General features: G+C 39.5%; 1 protein-coding gene across 2 annotated transcripts in view; it reads right to left on the reverse strand.

The window, feature by feature from the left end:
* The window catches only part of VPS8 (VPS8 subunit of CORVET complex), a 244,235-nt gene that overhangs the window by 11,453 nt on the left and 211,053 nt on the right, over nt 1-21,729 (reverse strand). For both annotated transcript variants that reach the window (XM_014783113.2, XM_087439905.1), the window contains exon 45: nt 19,022-19,075. In XM_014783113.2, coding sequence (XP_014638599.1) covers nt 19,022-19,075 — 54 coding nt within the window. The remainder of the gene's footprint in view (nt 1-19,021; nt 19,076-21,729) is intronic.

Consider the following 21,729-nt stretch of genomic DNA (forward strand, 5'->3'; position numbering starts at 1 on the left):
AGTAATGTTTACTGAAACTAATCATGGATTTTATTGCATAATCAGAAGCAAACTAGGGCAACCAACCAGAGGCACTGTCACAAAGACTCACGATAGACCTAAAGAGAAGTAACAGATTCAGATTAAGATGCTGCACAGAGAAACTGATTTGCCAAATCAGTGTCATGCACAAAACAAAAGTGGAAGCAACAAAATTTGAGCATAGTCTCAGTCTGGCAGATCCATAAACATAAAGCACCCTTCCCAGTGTTTCCAGACATCTAACCCAGCAGACTGGTAACACTCAGCAGTAAAGTAACTCCAGTGGAAAATCTAACCCACCAGTATAGAACTGATTAGGAGTGATTTTCTAATTGGAAGAAAAAGAGAAACACATTTGATACGATCTGCTAGAGCAAATTTCTTTCTTCCTATGTAATGAAGGCCAGTGAAAAGAGCTGAAAATTAAAACTGTAGCTGAACATTAGAGGAAGAAACAGTGACAACCCTGGAAACAACCTTGTAACACTCATCATTAAAGTAAATCCAGTGGAAAATGAGGTCCTGACGCTCTGGGAGAGCCCCAGGGAGAGGGACATGGGGCTAACACAGTGTGCCAGCACATTTCAGAGCCCAGTGACTCACAGACCGGGTGGGAGTGGAAGCTGTAATTACATCCGCTGGAAGGAAGAAAACAGACTATGGCTTTCAGGATCCACAGAGCTCTTAACCAGCACACTGAGTTTCGATAAGGAAAACAACCATGATCCACTGCCACCCTGGAGGATCGGTTCCTAGGAATACAGGTAAATACTAGGGGTTCTGGATACAAAACTTTCTGAATCATATACGAAGACAGGGACTGTCACAGAAGTCTGAGCTCTGCTTGATCATTTCTTATTCTCCACAATAAATAAGGTCCTGAAATCAAAATCCCAACACTCCCTTTCCTAATCGTCTTCCCACACTAACACGAGAAGGTCAAACCTAATCTGTGAGAGGCATGGGACGCTTGGTGTAATTCTGCAACTTGAGTATTTGTCAAGTTACTTCTGTAACTTGCTGGTGGGGCTCGGGGAGAGGTGGAGCAGGACCAGCGGAATGAGGGGCCTATTCCCCACTTTTCTCCCTGCTGGCCCTTGGCCTCACTGTCAGATCTTACTCTCTGTTACAGGCCTCTCTCAGACTTTTGCCACTACCTAAGCTACTTCAAACTACAGGTCCTTCATATTTAATGCTTTTGCTTAAAATGAAACCTTGGCTACAGAGATAAGAGTGAAGCCACACATCCCTCCCCCACAAACAGAAAACACCTTTCCTAAAATTCCCACCCACAACACAGTTGCTCTCAGACAGAACCTGACCTCTCACACCCCCTCATTTCCTGATGCCTAAAAACTCTCAAGAGGTCACAGCTAATAATGAATTAGGTAATGAAATAATACAATAAGCAGGTATGTTGCTAAGCTGCCTGGAGAGAGGAGAGAAACACCTCGCAGGACATCCCTTTGGAGATTTTGCTTAGAGTAGTAATCACAGCTCTAGAATGACCAGCTCTAAGGGAAGAGAGGGCTTGAGGTTGGAGATGGAGATTGTGAAAGGCTGACTGGAAAATATCCATGAAAAACCCAGACCTTCAATACCACAATTAAAAAGAAACAACACAGTGACTTTTCTCAGCAGTAGGAAGAAAATGCTGGTTTAAGTCTTCTAAGATGTGAAAAGCAGTAACCAACACCACCACCGCAGCAGCTAAGTTATTGAGCAAGTCATTACTATGTGCCAGCCACTGTTCCAAGCACTGTGCATGTATTATCTCATTTAATCATCACACAAACCCTATGAGGTCCGTACTTTTCTTAGCCTTATTTTATAGTTGAAGAAACTAAGATCCTGGGGTTCAGTGATGTGCCCAAGGTCACTCTGGTTGGTGGTGGAGTCCAGATCTGAATTTGGGCAGTGCAATTCCAAAGGTTTCTTTCACTCGCCATGCTCTTGGTATCAGTCTAGAAGAAGCCTGACAGAAAGTCACTTTCAAAGGACCAAATGGTTGTGTCCAGAGCAGACTAGGACTAGCTGGAGGTCAATGCCTGAGCCACACTCTTGAAACACTGACGGCCTCCCACCTCCTCCTGGGGATCCTTCATGATTCTGCTTTCTAGTTAAAGAAATTCATCCCATCAGGCCTATGACGTCTCAACAAAAGGCCCAGGAGAGAGAGAGAGAGAGCAGCTGATGAAAATGAGCTAAGGCTATTAGTGTCTGGCTTAAAAATGCATTTTGGAAGACTGGGCTGCAGAGCCCAGTGGGAGCCAGCGATGTTAAGATCTAAGCTAAGTTCTGCGGTGAGAGACCTCACACACGTGAGCAGACGTTACTGCACACACTGGGTGCTCATGAATGTCTTCTGCCATCACAGAGAAAACTCTGAACTTGGCTCTGACGCTAATTAGTGACACTAATTAGTTGTGTAATACCCTTGATGTCAGTTATCTATAAAACAGAGAGGATATCTGTACAGCCTACCTCACAAGGCTCTTGTGAGGGGAGTGGAGTAGAGGGAAATGGAGAAAACACATTTCCTGTTGTTTATTTAGTCTCTGGCCTTATTCTAGCTACTTTCCTGTTTAATGGGTACATTAGCCCAATGAGGTAGACTTTACTGTCTAATTTACATGTGAGGAAACTGAGGTTCAGACATGTCAAAATACAATTTGTAAGAGACAGGGCAGCTCCTGATAATAGGTCTATTCCTAGAGTCCACTATACCACGCTTGTGACAAACGTAAGGTGCTATAAGTGTACAGGTATAGGTATCACGGACTTGCCATGGACAATGGGAGCTGCTCAACGTGCTGGGAGGCTGATGGTGATCTGCCTGAGTCCCCTACCAGGACCCCTGGTGGGGCCATCCATAAGGCCAGTGCCACATAACGCTGTGTCACTACACAAAAGAACACAGTAGTTTTTCCTGTTTGGTTTGTCTACCCACTTTTCTCCCTCACAAAAAGAGATGTCCCCAAATTGGTTTAAAGTCTCTGATACCTCTATACTCTACCTGTCTGTGCTTGGCTACTCCTTGCCTAACCTGCTTTGAAAGGCAACAACCTGGGGAAAATAAACTGATGATCTCATTGTGCCTAAAAAAAATGGATTTTTTTTTAACTCATTAGGCAACTGCAGAATGTAGTTTTAACTTTAAATAACTAACGTAGTTCCTTGGTCAAATTCATTAAAACCTGCCTATTATCTTGACAGGGATTATTATTATTACAAAGGGTTGGTCATCTTAGTTTAGCTTCCCCATGGGTACGGGAGGCTCAAACTCCTAAAGAGATTAAAAATAACTGCTGGATGTTGCCACCCCCAGTGCACTGGAGGCATTATCTAGAGTCAACATTATCTGGAGATGTCAGGACACAGACTAGGACCATTATAAACAGAAATGAAAAGTGACAGTACTGGGAAATGAGATGGAGGACAACTAGGCTGGGACCCCAAACCTCTCCTTCCTGAGGGTTCTTGCTACCTGGTATATTGTAGTCACTCCATTCTTGCTTTTTCTTTTTGTCAGGAAAGGAAGACTTAAAAAATCCAGAAAATTTTATTATGGGAAGTAGAGTTACAAAGAAAGCTTCTTACTGAGGTGGCATTTTTCTATTGTTAGTGAGAAATCCCCTTTTGTCTTATCATTGGCCTTATTAAAAAAAAATAAAAACAGGAAAGCATTCCCTTCACATATGTAATTAAGGCTTACTAACCTTTGATTATCTAACTGATTGTTGCCTACTTAAGAAGAAAGTCAAACAATTATCGTGATGGATGCTGCTGTGAGGTATAGCAATTATGACAAAGTGCTCCTCTGAGGGCAGGGTCCTTAATGGTTTTCTACCAGAGCCATTATTGCTGAAACATTTTCAGTTCCAGTACTCCTGCCCATCTTAACTACACAGACCTAAAAATGATTACCTGATAACAAGAGGAATATAGAATCAACTGGAAAAGCAAGTTTAACCCTGAAATTAGCAAAACCCAATACAAGGTAACAGTGTAATTACAAACCAAAGGAAAAAGAGCAGGGATGCCTTGTGGTTGTACTCTGGTTATTTTAGACACCAATTTGCTGTCTAAAAGAGAGAAAAGATTTTGGAACATTTCTCTTTGTAGAACTTGGTTGTTAGGAGATGGAGGGCAGGAAGTGAAGTAAGAAGATGGAAATCGAGTGAAATTGATATATTAAGCTAATGTTTATTGTATCTAAAAAAAAAAGCCAACTAGAGACTTCCAAATCTTGCCATTATGAAGTAATGGTACTGGACTAGACTAGCTCTCCCATCATAAGGAAATATTAAATCACCCAAAGTATATCTAGCAGTTGCTTTCAAACTTTGGACAAAAGAAATAGGACTGTGATCCTTGACAGAAGGAAAACAGACAAAGTGAGTCCCGTGACCTCCCTGGCATTCTACCTGGAGGCAATTTCTGGACTGCAGCACAGGGAGGGTTAGTCCAAGTGGAGCATGGCAGTCTTACTGAGCTGTGGAATTAGAGATAGGAGTCTGGAGCTGGGCAGTGGGTAGAATTTGAAGAGGAGGAAGCTGAGTTGAGAAGGAACTCTAGGAATGTATACAGGGGTCCCCTTAAGTTTTTGGCTTAATACTCAATTGCACATATGCAGGCAAGACTCCAGAGGCTTGGCAGAGAATAGTTGCTGGGGAGCTGTGAGATAAATGGAGACTCTGGAGGTTGCAGAGCACAGGAAGACATGGGAATATTAACCAGCTAGAGTGGAAAGACCTTGACAAATACCCTGGTTATGCAATGAGACCACCAAAAAGCCATGTATTAGGAGCAGGGATATTTTAGACTTGCCCGAACAAAGCTTAAAAATAAGGCTCAGAAACATGTAGCTGATTTAACAGTAAATTAATAGCCTGCCAGAACAAAACTCAAAAGTCTCTAAAAGAAGACAACAAAATTCAGATGCTCAACAACATAGCATCCAGCAAACAATCAAAAGTTTCTAGATATGTGGAATAGGAAAACATGACTTATAACCAGAAAAGCAACTGATAGAAACAGACTCAGAGATGACAGAGACACTGGGTTAGCAGACAAGGAATTTAAAACATTTATTTTATAAATATGTTTAAGGATTTAAAGGAAAGGATGAACCTAACAATTGAATACATGAAGGAACCCCAGCAGAGAAATGGAAACTATAAAAAGAACTAAATGATGGGAGGTTAGTAAATAAACCTAGAGCATTGCAAACTTCCTATATTTTATGTTAAGTAGTAAAATATTAACTCTAATCAGACTGCGATAAGGTAAAGACGTATTCTGCAATCCCCAGAGCTACCACAAAAAAAAGCAAGCAAAAAGATATAGCTAAAAAAGCAATAGAAGAACCAAAGTACATATTAAATAATTAAACTCTTTAGCTGAAATCAAAGATTGTCAGATTGGATTAAAAGAACAAGACTCAATTATACACTGTTTTCAACAGATGCACTTTAAATACAAAGACAAAAATAAACTGACAAGTAAAGGATGGAAAAAAGATAATGACAACACTAATCATGAGAAAGCTTGAATGGCTACATGAATAGATAATATACTTTGATAGAACGAGTATTACTAGAGATTAAGAGAAGCACTTCATAATGATAAAAGGATTAGTATGCCCTGAATATATAGCAATAATAATTGTATATGTGCCTAATAGTAGAGCTTCAAAATACACCAAGGAATGACAGAACTAAAGGAGAAAGACAATCAACAATCATAGTTGGAGATTTCTAACGTTCTCTCTTAGTAGTTAATAAGATAACTAGACAGAAAAAAATCAGTAAGCATACAGAAGATCTAAATAACATGAACCAGCTGCAGTCACTTAATTGATATTTATAGGAATTACACCCAACAACTGTGGATTAGACTTTTTTCAAGTGCACAAATAATGTTCATTTAGACAGACTGTATGCTTGCCCATAAACAAGTCTCAATGACTTTCCAAAGATTTATATCTCACAGGGTATGCTGACCACAACAGAATTAAATTAGAAATCCATAATAATAAGATATCTAGAGAAGCCTCAAATATTTGGAAAGTAAAATAATACACTTCTAAATAATAAGTGAAAGAAGAAATCACAAGGTAAATTAGAAAATATTTCAAGGTGAATGATAATGAAAATACAATATTATCAAACTTTGTGGGATGCAGCTAAAGTAGTGCTTAGAAATTTATATTTTACATTTTTATATTAGGTAAGAAGAAAGGCTTAACATTAATGAACTAAGTTTCTAACTTAAGAAGCTAGAAAAAGATAAGCAAACCTTAAGTAGAAGGAAGACAAAAATAACTAAACAGACATTGAGAACTGACAAGTATAATATTGGATACGAAAAATTCACTGGATGACCTTGACAGCAGATTTGATATTGCAGAAGAAAAGATCAGTGAATTTGAAGACAGGACGATAGAAACTATTCAAATTGCCGCACAGAGAGAAAATAAGGTAAAAATAATGAGAAAAGCCTCAACGACCCATGGAACAACTTTAAACTGTCTAATATACATGTAATTAGAGGCCCAGAAGGAGAGAGATTGGGGCAAAAATATTTTAAGAAATAACGGCCAAAAGTTTTCCAAATTTGATGAAAATCATAAACATACAGACCAAGAAGCTTAATGAACACCCCCAAAAATAAACACAAAGAAAGCTACACCTAGGTATATCACTGCTGAAAATCAAAGATAGAAAGAAAAACTTGAAAGCAGCCAAAGGGAAAAAAGACACATTATATACAAAGTGTTACAGGTTGGCTTCCCTGGAAGCAAGACTCTGAGGTGGAGATCTGCCTGCCAGAAGTTATTGGTGGGTGTTTGGAATGGAAGCCTATGGGGAAGTAAAGGAAGCAGAACTGGGCAGAGGGAGAAGTTAAACTGTGATGCAATCACAACAAAGGCCCCAGGTGATCCCAAGGAAAGCTCGGGAGCTAAGATGGCCTTGAAGAATTGTCCTGCATTAAGATAAGGTGTTCTGGCCTTTATAATCCTTCAGTGACTAGTCATTAGATGCAGGCTGCTCTCAGAAAGAGGCTGTCACTGTTGGCAAGATAGATCTCTTTAGCCGAGGACAATTCCTGGAGCAGGATGAGCTGAAAGCGATCAGTTGCTATAACTCCCAGCAGCTGAGGGAATGAGTGCTTCTCATTCTCCTGAAAGATGGGAGAAGTGGGCACCACAGCATCCGTAACATAGGAAAACAATGATAAGAACTACCTTTGATGACTTATTAGAAACAATGCAAACCTAAGGCTGTGGAGTAGCATTTTTAACGAGCTGAAAGAAAAAATACATACTGTAATCATCATGGATATTTTATAAGTGTGACCATCAATAAGAGCCTCTCAAGGGGGAAAATCCTTATAGATCCCTTTGTGGAATGAACTTGAATTTTCAACTCAGGAGGCCCCAGGTCCTGCAGTGCCTGTCTAGGAAGACTGTGCCTGAGAAAACTATGCCAGGCATTTACTCAAAAGCACACAGGCCTCTATGTGCTCTTCTCAGCAAGTTTCACGGCTGCCACTGCAGGCCTCACCCAATATTTCTGACATGGTAGTGTAAATTGTAAGGAATCGATATACTGGGTACATATGAAACTTTTTTTCCTTGGAATCAAGGTGAATGAAGGGACAAAAATTAAGGCAATGCAAATGTGGGTTTTCACAGTAATGATTTAAATTTCCAGTTTCAACAAACTGTCCTGTTTTAGATAGTGAAGATTAAAAAAAGTTTTCATTTGGGCCGGCCCCGTGACTTAGCGGTTAAGTGCACATGCTCCGCTACTGGCGGCCTGGGTTCAGATCCCGGGTGCGCACTGACGCACCACTTCTCCGGCCATGCTGAGGCGGCGTCCCACATACAGCAACGAGAAGGATGTGCAACTATGACATACAACTATCTACTGGGGCTTTGAGGAAAAAAAAGGAGCAGGATTGGCAATAGATGTTAGCTCAGAGCCGGTCCTCCTCACCAAAAAGAGGAAGATTAGCATGGATGTTAGCTCAAGGCTGATCTTCCTCACACACACACACACAAAAAGTTTTCATTCAAGATTCCTCTTCCCTAAATGCTTTTAAGCTATTATTGAACTCACGTATATTTTCTTTTTTTTCTGATGCCCTCGATTATTTATTTTTGTCTTTTTCTGTTGTGTGCATATTACAAGTTGCCTCAAAGCAGCTGAGGAGCCAGGGGTGGTATAACACATTTAAAAACAACAACAAATAACAAGTTAGAAAGTCAGGCCAGACACCAAAAACAGTAACAGAAGGTTGTGTACACCAAGTGCCAAATGCAGTATGGGCAGTGATGGCTACAAGAATCCAGAGGAAGAGGTGACCAGTTCACAGACATTTAAATAAAAGACTCACGATTATGAACTGCAAGTGGGGCCCCGATATTTCCCTAGTCTAGTCACTCTGCCACTACTAGCTGTTTATTCCATACCTTCACCTGTCTCTTCAAACCTCCAACATTTCTCACCTCCTCCATAGTCTCAATTGATTCTACTTCTATTTTCTCAGTGAACAAGAAAACTGGAAGGAAGAGAACCTCCAAAAGTGCTCACTACCATACCTACCAAGCTACGTGCCAAGGCACAGTGGCCTCCTCGTTGTTCCTGGGACATGCCGGGCATTCTCCTGCTTTAAGACTTCTGCATTTGCTGTTCCCTCTGCCAGGAATGCTCTTTTCCCTCATGCTGACATGGACTGTACCTTCACTTTTTTTCAGATAGAAAATGTTACCTATCGACTTTCCATGACCACTCCGCATAAAACAGCAATCTCCCTTTTTATCTCCCTCATCATGCTTTTTCTCCGTAGCCTTATCAAAATCTGATGTGCCATCTTTATTTGTTTAATATCTACCCCTGCCACCAGAAGGTGAGCTCTGTGAAGGCAGAGTCTCAGCTGTGTTCCCTGCAGGATCCCTTGCACTTAGACCCATGCCTGGTGCAGAGCAGGTGCCCAAGAAATATTTTTTGAATGAGTGAAGCAGAATTTGAACTGGAGGCTAAAAACGCAGCATCACTTACAAGGGGAGGGAAGGAAGGACATAGCAGATTACGGAAAGGAGGAGAAGAGGAAAGATATGGTCATGGGATTGGTTATGTTTAGGAAACAGTGAGAAATTTCCTTTGGTTAAAGAAGAAGGAAAGGAAGAGAAGATGATGATGAAATGTGGGCTGGTGATGCATCAAAAGCCTAGACTGTCAATCTAAACCTATTCAGACTTAACTCTGTTAGTGACAGGGAGTAACTGAAGTTTTCTAAGCACTAGAAGAGGGGGAGGAGGATGGACTGGAGCCCCAGAAGAGAGAGGCAGTGGGGTCAATAAGGAGACTTTTGGAAGCAGAGGTACATTCTGACTGGGGAACGACACCACCATTGAAGTAAACGGGAAGAGCAGAGAAGGAGATGGTTGGCATGTAGAAGAAGGCTTCTCAGAGCTAAAAGTGAAACACAGAGAGGTCATTGGAATTAGACCATTGCTTCCTTCCAAAGATTGCAAAGAAATTTCTGTATAACTTCATTTGCTCTTATATGTTGCTGTAAAGTTGCCAGAGAGAGATGTGAACTGCCCCAGTTGGTACCATAAAAAGCTAGCCTTAACTGACTCAGACAATAAATAAAGTTAAGTGATTTAACCATGTAGAGCGGGGTCTCTCCTTCAAGGATACGGTATATCTGGAATAATACCTACCATTAGTAGATAGTTCACTACAAAACCAGGAGGCGAAAACTTATTCATGTCCTAATAGAAGAACCAATGTAAATCCCAACTAGAATGCCCCCAGGATATGTGTAGAAACAACAAACAAAAAGTCCCAAGGCAGTGACTTCTATCAGACAGAACAGACTGCACTGAGCACCAGCCCACACCACATCTTCTCTTCCTTTCCTTCTGCATTAACCAAAGATTTCTCACTGTTTCCTGAACATACTCAATCCCATGTCTGATACTATATGAAAGGAGTGTGAGCTTTCAGGGGTGACACATTAACTGATTTGGGACAGTGCTCCAGACAGAAGGCTATACTCTGCAGTAGCAGTAGATCAGCCACTCAAGAACATCACATACATTAGAACAGCTCAAACTCTGCAAAGCTCTGCTGTTTGGATTCTATGACCTTTACAGATAAGTGATAATTCAGCACAGTGAAATTAAGAATGGCCTACTGACTTGTTTTAATGCAAAATAACAGGTTGTTAGTTGCTTTGACACACATGCGGAAGACAAAAACAAATCCCTACCACGTCTTGTGGGAAGTGCCTAAAAGCTTCATCAGGAAACACTGTTGCAGGGGTAAAGCCCATTTGTAACTCGATCAATACTCTAAACTGAAGTAGGATCCAAAATTCCAAGGAAATGGTAGACACGATGGCATTACTTGTTTTGATAGGGGAGTTCACTTTCATATACTGAGAGAGTACAAAATGGCATAAACAACCACCACTGGCTCTGACATGATCTCACATACAGCCTCACAGTGAGATATTCATATGATCTGACTCTACTCACAGGAAACAATCTTGTCAACTGTTCATGAAGGAGTATTATATTAAGAAACAGAAAAATCACACCCCCTAACTCTCAATTGCCATAGTATGGTGACTAATTAAATAATGCTACCTAGGTCTCTGATGATGAGCTGCAGGGCTCTGTCTTTGGTTTGGTTCTATACAAATATCTTATCAATGACTTAGATAAAGATAAAAGAGGCCAACGCATGGGATGACAAAACATGATTCCCAAAGGTTATAAACTGAAACAAAATATGAGAAAAGCCCTGCACTTGGCTCTAGAAACCAACACTATTTACATAAGATGGGATCAATAGCATGTGTGAACAGAATCAAGAGTTTGCTATCAACATGTTCATTGAATCGACTATGCAAAATGGCTGCTAAAAAAGTTAATGTACTTTTGGTTCCATTAACAGAAACAGAACCCAGAATAAGGAAAGTGATGATCTCATTCTGCTCTAAATTTGACCTCCCCTGAAGCACAATGGTGGTAGTTGAAGAGCTGTGGTATGATAGGGTGGAGGTGAATGAGGAAAGGAACTGTGGGCACTGTTACCTAAGGACAAACAGCAAATGAAGAAATAACTATTCAAAAAAAATCTATGCAAATTCATTAAGAAAGGTGAGTCTGTGGTACCTGAACCAAGATTGCTTCCTTCCCCACCCTCCCAGCTTGGCGAGGTAGAGCCTCCACTCCAGACTGCTGTGGCCGAGAACACCAGGCTCCCTCTCCCCCAGGCTCCCAGCTGGAGGGTTTTCTTCCCAGTAGAAGCAGGACTTCAGCATTTTTCATTCTGCCTTCAGCTACATGTTGCTGAGGCTATGTCCTAGGCAAGCGCTGTCAAGACGTGGAGGGAGCTCTTTTCTTCCACACACATGCTGCTTGTGGAATGGAGGTTCTACCTTGGATGCTGTGCACTGAAAAATACTGGGTCTCTGATCACCCTTACACTGGCTTTTGAGGCAGTGGCTCCATACCAGGGAAGGCAAGCCAAGAGGACCTCAGGTACTCGCCCTGCTCCCCTTTCAAGTCCTAGAGTGGAGGTGTCATTCAGAGAGAAGCTTGCCATTGTCCCTACCCCTGCAACAGAGCCCAGGTTCAGAGATTTTTCCTTGGGGGAGAAGCAGGCAGTAAAACAGACAGCTCCTAATCTCTTCCCAAAAGAAATGACTTCATTTGCAAATGAGTCTGGAGAAGCTCAAACCTAAGTGTGCTCTTAAAAACAGTGGAGGCAGAGCCAGCCCCATGGCATAGTGGTTAAGTACACGCACTCAGCTGCTGGGGGTCCGGGTTTGGATCCCCGGTGCACACTGATGCCCTGCTTGTCAGGCCATGCTGTGGCGGCATCCCATATAAAGTGGAGGAAGATGGGCACAGATGTTAGCTCAAGACCAGTCTTCCTCAGCAAAAAGAGGAGGATTGGCATGGATGTTAGCTCATGGCTGATCTTCCTCATGGAAAAAAAAAAAAACAAGAGAACAGTGGAGGTTGTGGTAAAAGGCAACTGGGAGGAGACTCATGGATTTAATGAAGATACAACCTCGACTGCAGGCTAGCTACTTTGCAGAAGAGAACTGAGGAAAACAAAAGCTGGGAGGAGCCCTGGTGAGGAGGTCAAAACAAATATTGAAAACAGACCCCAGAAAGTATTCCTTCAACGAAGTCACAATTTGACTGGATTAGTTTGTAGAGGAATTTATGTCCCAGGGCATTGCTGAACACAACAGAGCACTCAGTAGGAGTTTAACAGCTGGATGTGATCAAGGAAAAGGGGAAAGAGAGCCCTACCAATACCACTGCCATCCCAGGGTGACTATGGGCATATCCAAGGCTGTGCCTCCCTGAGGAGCAATATCAGAGGTTTAACACTGTGTGTGTTTGCGGGAGGGGACAGAAAACTTCACTAAAATAACCCAGCAGTCACTAAAAAATAAACAAGCAAATAACAAGCCCCAGGAATGTGGGATCAATACCCAGAGTTTCTACAATATATTACCTAAAATGTCCAGTTTCTAACCAAAAATTACAAGGCATGCAAAGAAACAGCAAAGTATGACCATACACTGGAACAAAGCCAGCAACACAAACTGCTTGTGAGAGTAACCAGATGTCAGATTTAACAGAAAAAGACTTCAAAGTAGTCATTATAAATGTACTTGAAAAACTAAAGGGAAGATAATTTTAAAAGTAAAGTATGATGGCGATGTTGCACCAAATAGAGAAAATCAATAAAGAGATAAAAATGATAAAAAAGGATCAAATGGAAATTCTGGAGTTGAAAAGTATAAGAACTGAATAAAAAATTCACTCGAGGGTCCCAACAGTAGATTTGAACTGGCAGAAGAAAGAATTGGTGAAGTTGAAGATGGAGCATAGACAGTATGCAAACTGAAGAACAGGGAGAAAAGAGAATGAAGAAAAATGAACAGTCTTAGAGAAATGTGGGATACAACCAGCAAATTACAACAAATGCAAAATGGGAGTACAAAAATGCAGGGAGAGAGAGAGAAGAAGAAATAATATTTGAAGAAATTATGGCTGAAAATGTCCCAAATTTATTGAAAAATAATAACCTACACAACTAGGAAGCTCAACAAACTCCAAGTAGGATAAGTGTAAAGAGATCCATAAACACATCATAGTGAAAATGCTGAAACTCAAAGACAAGGAGACAGTCTTGAAAGCAGTGAGAGAAAAATGGCTAGTCACTGACAAGGGGACCCCAGTAAGATTAACAGCTGACTTCTCAGGCCAGAAGGCAGTGGGATAACATATTCGAAGTGTTCACAGAAAAAATTGTCAGCCAATAATCTTATATCCAGTAAAGCTATCTTTTGAAAATGAGAATAAAATAAAAACTTTCCCAAATAAACAAAAACTGAGAGAAGTTACTAGCACCTTACAAGAAATACTAATGGAATTTATCAGTCACTGCTCACAGAGTCACTAATGAAAAGCAAGTGATTCTAGAAGGTAATTCAAACCCACACATACAAAACAGAGAGAACTGGTAAAGGTAATTATGTAATTATAACGTACAGTATAGATGCATATATTTTTTCCCTTCTTCTCATAACTGATTTAAAAAAGCAATTGTATAAAATAATATGTATATAATGCAATGTTGGCCATAAGACATAGAAGTGTAATATTTGCACAAAGGAGGTGGGTGGGGGCAAAGCTTTACTGGGCTAAGGAAATGACTACAGATGGTAAAGTAATAATTATAACAATGTATTTCTGGGTTTGTAACATTAATAGATGTACGATGTATAACAATACCATAAAAAGGAGGAAAAGGGAATAGAGCTATATAGGACATTTCTGCACATAACTGGAATTAAGCTAGTTTAAATGAGGAGGTGATCCAGAAAAGTTAAGATGCATATGGTAAACCCTAGAGTACCGGTAAAAAAACCCTCAAAAAAAACTAGTGAAAAAATCTTCAGAGACCTCACCAAAGAATACAAATGGTGAATAAGCATATGAAAAAATACTGAACATCATATGTCATTAGGGAATTGCAAATTCAAACAAGACACCGCTATACACCTATTAGAATGGCTAAAATCCAAAACACTGACAACATCAAATGCTCACAAGGATGTAGAAAAACATGAACTCTCATCCATTGCTGGTGGGAATGCAAAATAGTACAGCCATTTCGGAAGACATTTTGGCAGTTTCTCATAAAACTAAATGTACTCTTACCATACGATCCAGCAGTCATGCTCCTTGGTATTTACCCAAATGAGCTGAAAACATGTCCATACAAAAACCTGCACACAAATGTTTATAGCAGCTTTACTGAAAACTGCTAAAACTTGGAAGCAACTAAGATGTCCTTTAGGTGAATGGAAAAACAAACTGTAGTACATCCAGACAATAAAATATTATTCAGCGCTAAAAGGAAATGAGCTATCAAGCCACAAGGAGACACGGAAGAACCTTAAATGCATATTACTAAGTGAAAAAAGCCAATCTGAAAAGGTGGACATACTGTCCAACTACATGACATTTTGAGAAAAGGCAAAACTATGCAGACAGTAAAAAGATCAGCAGTTGCCAGAAGGATGAATAGGTGGAGCATGGAATTTTGGGGGCAGTGAAACTATTCTGTATGATACTGTAATGGTGGACACATTTCATTATACATTTGTCAGCTCCCACAGAATGTACAACACAAAAAGTGAACTCTAATGTAACCTATGGACCTCAGTTAATAATAACGTATCAATGTTGGCTCATCAATTATAATAAATGTACCACAGAAATGCAGGATGTGAACAATAGGGGAAACTGGGGTGGGGGAGAATATATGGGAACTGTGTACTTCTTGCTCCATTTTTCTGTAAACCTAAAAGTGCTCTAAAAAATAAAGTCTATTAATTTAAAAAAATCATTAAAGAAATCAAAATGCTACATTAGAAAATATTCACTTAATCCAAAAGAAATGGGTGGGGAGTAGATTTGTATATTGGGTAAGAATTCTGAGATCCTTTGAAACTGTCAGCTAGTCTCACTTTTCAGGCCAGAGATACACATAATTATTGGCGAGAAATGTGAGTACCACAAACAAATGGTACTCGCTGTCCCTCTTAGTAACTGCTTCCTGCTGACATTCTCTCCCTCTACCTCAGAAGAGCCCAGGTCATGGACTTCAGGTCACAATCATGGAGAGGAATAAGGAAAGAACTTGGCAAAGAACCTGGCAGTCAGACCCATGACCATGTTAAACTTTACCTGAGCCCTGAGCTCCTGGAAAACAGCTGCAGTTAAGGAAATCTCCCCACCCTGTTTTGGGAAATAGCTTAAAAACCACCCCTCCCCAAAGACTCAGGGAAGACTCAGCCCCCGTGTTTACCTATGACAAGGCCAGACACAACCCACCAAATTCCCACTCTTTGCCTCATGAAAGATTAGCTGAGCTGTTTGTCCTCATTGACTGACTGGAACAAAATGCTCGTTAACTGATGACCAAACTTCAGTTAAGCTTCTCTCCTTTCCCTAAGAACTATCAGAAAGGCTTTCCACTCTGCCATTAACTGGAAGAAGTCAGTCTGAGGAGAACATCAACTGTAGACTCTTCCAGTGGGTTCCACCAGCCTAAGGATACTCTTCAGCCAGAGAATCCGGCTCCTCAGGCTTCTGCAAACATACCAGCAAAGAAAGGTCATCTAAAACAGAGGATGGCTCAAAGAGTGTGACCATGCTTTTGAGATCATGATATAAGACCAAACTGCTTTCTCTAGTTATTATGCATGTAACAGTCCCCACTTTGTCCCACAAACTCCTGGTTGGAGTTTCTCTAGTAGTCAAGAAGAGATGCATCATAGCTGAGTGGTTTTTGATGCTGCCTTAAACTAACTCTCTAAACTCCTTTAATCCACCTCAAACACTGTCAACCCCTCCACATTGCGTCTATTCCAGCGAGTTTATTGCAATGGACTTTTATGGCAATTTTTATCTAAGGGAAATGCCTTCTAATTTTTAAATTTCTGGTCATCCATGATCAAACACTGAAAAAGTCTTAGGGAAACATGTATATCTTCCAATTTTATTATTGAAGTAATCAGTCAGAGCCCATTAAAAAGAAATTTTATATACATAAGATAAATATTATATACAAACTGTATATACTATATATGATATTTCTAATCCAGAGCTTTCTAAAACAATATCTAAAATACAAAACGCTTGTGTAGCAAAAAGATGTTATGTATACATGTTCACGGAATCTGCCAGATGACTCTACACGAGACACCTATCCCAAGTTCGCAGAGCCCTACAGAACACGACCCGTTTCCTCGGCACTTGAATCCAGCCATTGGCAGGGCCAATATTGACAGCAAAGTCACCAAACACTTTCTTCAGTTATTGGTCAACAGAGAATCTTTGGCTCAAATCAAAACGCTACTGCTCCTTTGTGTTTCTTACACATGTCACTTTGGTAGTCAGTGTGTTCAACAGACACTGGTGGTGTTTCCATCTGTCAACACAACTTTGGGAAGAGAGACTGTAGCTCCAGGATGATAACCAGAATACATATGTAGATGTACTTATCTATGCACACACAGACATATACACACAAAAACACATGCCCCAGGGAAGGAACAACCAGGGGCTGAGGTTCACACTGATCGCACTCAGGGTATTGCTGACAGAGCTCAAACACTAAGGAACTGACCATGCTGGGAATACAAGCCTGGGACAGCAATGATGTTTCACTTGTTTTTTCTCTAGTTATCCAGGCAGAAACTTCTTTTTTTCCCTCACTTCCCATAAAGAACTATGAAGCCCTGTGGAATCTCATATATCTCTGTTTCACACAACAGCTGAGTGATTACTCGGTTCTACACTTAGGGATACAGAAGTAAACAAGACTGATGTGTTTGCTGCCCACATGAGGCATATAGTCTAATGGAGGATACATATAAGTAAAAAGGCAATTTCAACACAGCCAGGTAAGTATCTTGGCAGGGACTAGTTCAAGGTATTATGAGAGCTCAAAAAAGGAATGCTGATTATAAGAGTAGCACAATCCTCCTTCTGCAACATTGCTACATCTCTGATAGTGGTCAGACACTTAAAATGACAGAGAGCTGGGACATGATAAAATTTAAAAAATAGGTTGCATGAACCATTTTCTAAATGAATATTTAATGAATGTCTATAAATATGGCAGGATTTGTTTTCATTATAATCTAATAACGAGGCTGTAGGGGAGCAGCTAAACATTTCTCAAACTTCTTCACTGGACTCTACTATAAAGAATGTAAGAGTTGTACTAAATTAGCATAGTCATTTCAAAGCAGAGCCTCCCCTCTATGCTCAACCCTGTGCACCTTCCATGGCATGTGTCAAGCTGTATGGTAATTGTCAGTTTACCTGTCTACCTTTCCCACCAAACACTGAGGTTCTGGTGAAGAAGGACTGTATTTTTCATCTCTGTAGTCCATTTCTTAGCTCAGTATCTAGTATAAAGAAACAGTTCCTGAATGGATAATAATCTACAAGTAGAATAATAAAGTGAAAGGACATGTGATGAGGAGTTGGGAGACTTGTGTTTTAATACTAGTTTCAATAACAACTGAGTACTTCCTATGTGTCAATAATTTACTGGGTACTTAATGTGTGTCAAACACAGTGTTGGGCACTTCAATAGTATCTCATTTAATCTTCAGGACAATTCTGAGTGGTAGCATCATCATTTTACAGATGAGGAAACAGAGAGGCTGACTTATTCAAGGTTATTCAGATAAATAAGTACAAGAGTCAATATTTGAACCCAAGTCTGGTTGAATCCAAAGCACATGTTTTTAACTTCTCCTTTAGACGTGTGTCCCATAGCTGATTTGAGAGCTTAGGCAAAAAAATTTCTCTCTGGAATCCAATGTCCTCATTTTTTTACTGAGTGAGACTAAGTCACTTATGCACTTTCCAGCTTCTCCTGTTACGGTGTGAAGGTTCTGACCAGCAACAATTATTGCCTCAGTCTTGCCTGCCTTTGCTGTCTTGACAAGAAGAAAGAGATTTTCACGTGCAGCATGTTGTAGGGCTTTTCACACAACTTATTTTGTTTTTATTCTTTTTTTTGAAAAAGTCTCAGAGGATTCTAAAGGCAGAGAAAAGGGACCCATTTTTGGCACATTGCTTTGAAGCTAGAACCTGCTGTTAGTCAACAGAGCCAGGAAGTTGTTATTTTTGTTCTACAGTCCTTCGCTGACATGAATGCTGGAAGAAATTGTAAAGAAGGGCAAGGAAAGAAAACCTACATCCATGTATACTTCAACTATCAGAGAAATAAAAATGGTAAAAGAAAACATAGCAAAAATGTCAATCTGTTTACCATGTTTCAACTGCACTGTTGCAACTGGATAAAGAAAAGGATTTTAGTGGTTCTCTTGAGATCATCCGAGGACTGCTCAGTTGAAAGACTCACACTCTATCTGTGCCACAAAGTTTACAGACAGGGATTGAAGTGACATGGGTAAGAGTTCTATCCCACAAGTGTTCATTGAGGACTTTCTCATGTGGTATGTGCTGAAATGTTAATATCTCAGGCCAGTTTTTTTTAGGCATAGCTATCTGGAGGGAAAGCGTATTATTAAGAAAAACTATATAGCTCTCCTCCTTAGAATATCTTTTACTTGCTGCCACTCACTGATACTAGGACGCTTGCCTGGTAGAGAGGATGGGAATTCTAGGACAATGACAGTTCCTAGTTGCCAGGAGACTGATGCTAGGCCCAAGCCCACACTTGGCTTCTCTGGAAGACCCAGGGAGTCTGGAGATACGTCCTTAAGGCCTCCAATCAGAAAGAAGCTTGAAAGCATTAAGATGATTAAAAATCATTGTCATTTTGAGAAAATTGTTCACCAGAGGAGAATAAACACACTGAAGGAGGAAGCTGGATTTTTGCCTTTAAAACTCACTCACCTTCCTAACAGCAGGATCTCCTTTGGATGGATGACAGGATGGAGACATTTTTACCTGGAAAAAAAAGGCAAATATTTTAATATTCTTTTAGTTACGGTCTAGTTTTATTTGATCCACTCTCAAAATAATTCAACCAGAATTGGTGTAACTGAGATAAAACAGAGGAATGATACATTTTTTTGTTAAGTCCCTTTGAAATCTTTCTGGAGATCCAAAAGTCAGCAGTTAGCCAAGATAAAAATATGACTGGGGTAAGAAAAGTGAAACAGATGGTCCAGGTTGGTTTTAACCAAATGGTGAGGAACCAAATAGATATAGATCTTTGTTGACAATGTTAATCAACTGACACAATACGCAATAGTCAGCTTTTTTTGCAAAGGCCAACTCAAAGTATCCTTTGTGATGTAATATCCCTTTTAAGCAAAACATGCACAAAAGAGTTTGATAATAATAGTGGAAGATTTATAAAAAGTACCAGCCAAACAATAATAAAAGGATGTTTAGCTCAAGGAAGAGAAGATTGATGGTACAGAAATATTTGAAATAGTTGAGGGGTTGGGAGAGATTGTCAGATTAGATAAAAGAGCGAGACCCAACTACATGTGGCCTGCAAGAAACTTATTTTAAATATAAAGGCACAAATAGGTTAAGAGCAAAAGGATCGGAAAAATAAACCATGATAGCACTAGATTTCGGAGCAAAGACTATTACCAGGGTTAAGGAAGATCATTTCCTAATAATAAAGAGGTCAATTCATCAGGAGGACATAACAATCCTAAAGGTCTATGCGTCTAATACCTTAAAAGTACATAAAACAAAAACTGATAGAACTGAAAGGAGAAATAGCTTTTATAGCCCGAGATTTCCATACCTTTCTCTTGATATATGAGAGAACAAGTAGGCAGATAATTAGAAAGCATATAGAAGACTTACACCATGCAACGAACTAACTTGATCAGATGGACATTTAAAGAACACTCACCCAAAAAATGGAATACATATTCTTTTCAAGTGCATATGGACCATTTACCAACCTAGACTATTTTCTGTCAATAAAACAATTATCAATAAACGTAAAAGGATTTAAGTCATACAAAGAAGCTTCTCTGATAACAGCAGAAATAAATTAGAAATCAATAACAGAAATATCTCTGGAAAATTTCCCAAATATTTAGAAACTTAGGATGAAAGAAAAAACCAAAGGGAAATTAGATCCTAAAACACACAACCTACCAAGACTGAATCACTAAGAAACAGAAAATCTGAATAGGTCAATAACTAGTAAGAAGTTGACTTAGTAGCCAAAAACCTCCCAACAAAGAAAAGCTCAAGACCAGACAGTTTCATTGGTGAATCCTACCAAACATTTAAAGAAGAATTAACACCAATCCTTCTCAAACTCTTCCAAAAAATTGAAGAAGAGGGAATACTTCCAAACTCATTTTAGGAGGTCAGCATTACCAGATAAGGTAATGCTTATCAGCGAAGCCAGATAAGGACACTACAAGAAAAGAAAATTACAGGCCAACATGATCATACACTATGATCAAGTGGGACTTATACCAAGGATGGTTCAACATTCACAAATCAATAAATATATGCCACATTAATAGAATTAAGGGAAAAAACCTATATGATCATCTCATTTGACACAGAAATTCAACACCTTTTCACGATAAAAACACTCCAACTAGGATTAGAAAGAAACTATGTCAACATAATAAAGGCCATATATAAAAAAACCCACAGCTAACATCATACTCAATGGTGAAAGACAAAGACTGAAAGCTTTTCCTCTAAGGTCAGAAACAAGACAAGAATGACTGCTTTCACCAGTTCTATTCAGCACAGTATTGGAAGTTCTAGCCTGAGCAATTAGGCAAGAAAAAGAAATAAAAGGTATTCAAATTAGAAAGGAAAAAGTAAAATTATCTGTTTGCAGATGATATGATCTTATACATAGAAAACTAAAGATTCCACAAAAATAACTGCTAGAACTAATAAATGAATTAAGCAAAGTAGCAGGATACAAAATCAATACCCAAAAATCAGTTCTGTTTCTATACACTAACAATGAACAATCCAAAAAGGAAATTAAGAGAACAATTCCATTTACCATAGCATTAAAAAGAACAAAATACTTAGGAATAAACTCAACCAAGGAAGCAAAAGACTTGTACACTGAAAACTATAAAATGTTGCTGAAAGAAATTAAAGACAAAGATAAAAAGAAAAACATTTTGTGTTCATAGATTAGAAGACTTAACATTGTTAAGATGTCCCTACTACCCAAAGTAATCTATACATTCAATGCAATCCTTATCAAAATCCCAGTGGCATTTTTTGCAGAAATAGAAAAATCCATCCTAAAATTCATATGAAACCTCAAGGGACCCTAAGTAGCCAAATCAATCTTAAAAGAGACCAAAGTTGGAGGTCTTACACTTCCTAATATCTAAACTTACTACAAAGCTACAGTAATCAAAACAATGTGCTACTGGCATAAAGACAGACATACAGACCAATGGAACAGAATACAGAGACAAGAAATAAATCCTCACATATATGGTCAAATGATTTTTGACAAGGGTGTCAAGACCATTCAATGGGGAAAGGACAGTCTTTTAAACAAACGGTGCTGGGGAAACTGGATATCCATATGCAAAAGAACAAAGTTAGACCTTTACCTTACACCATATACAAAAACT

This window comes from Ceratotherium simum, chromosome 15 (genome assembly GCF_057802395.1).
Source record: "Ceratotherium simum simum isolate JZ-2026a chromosome 15, ASM5780239v1, whole genome shotgun sequence".
In the NCBI taxonomy this organism is placed as follows: domain Eukaryota; kingdom Metazoa; phylum Chordata; class Mammalia; order Perissodactyla; family Rhinocerotidae; genus Ceratotherium; species Ceratotherium simum.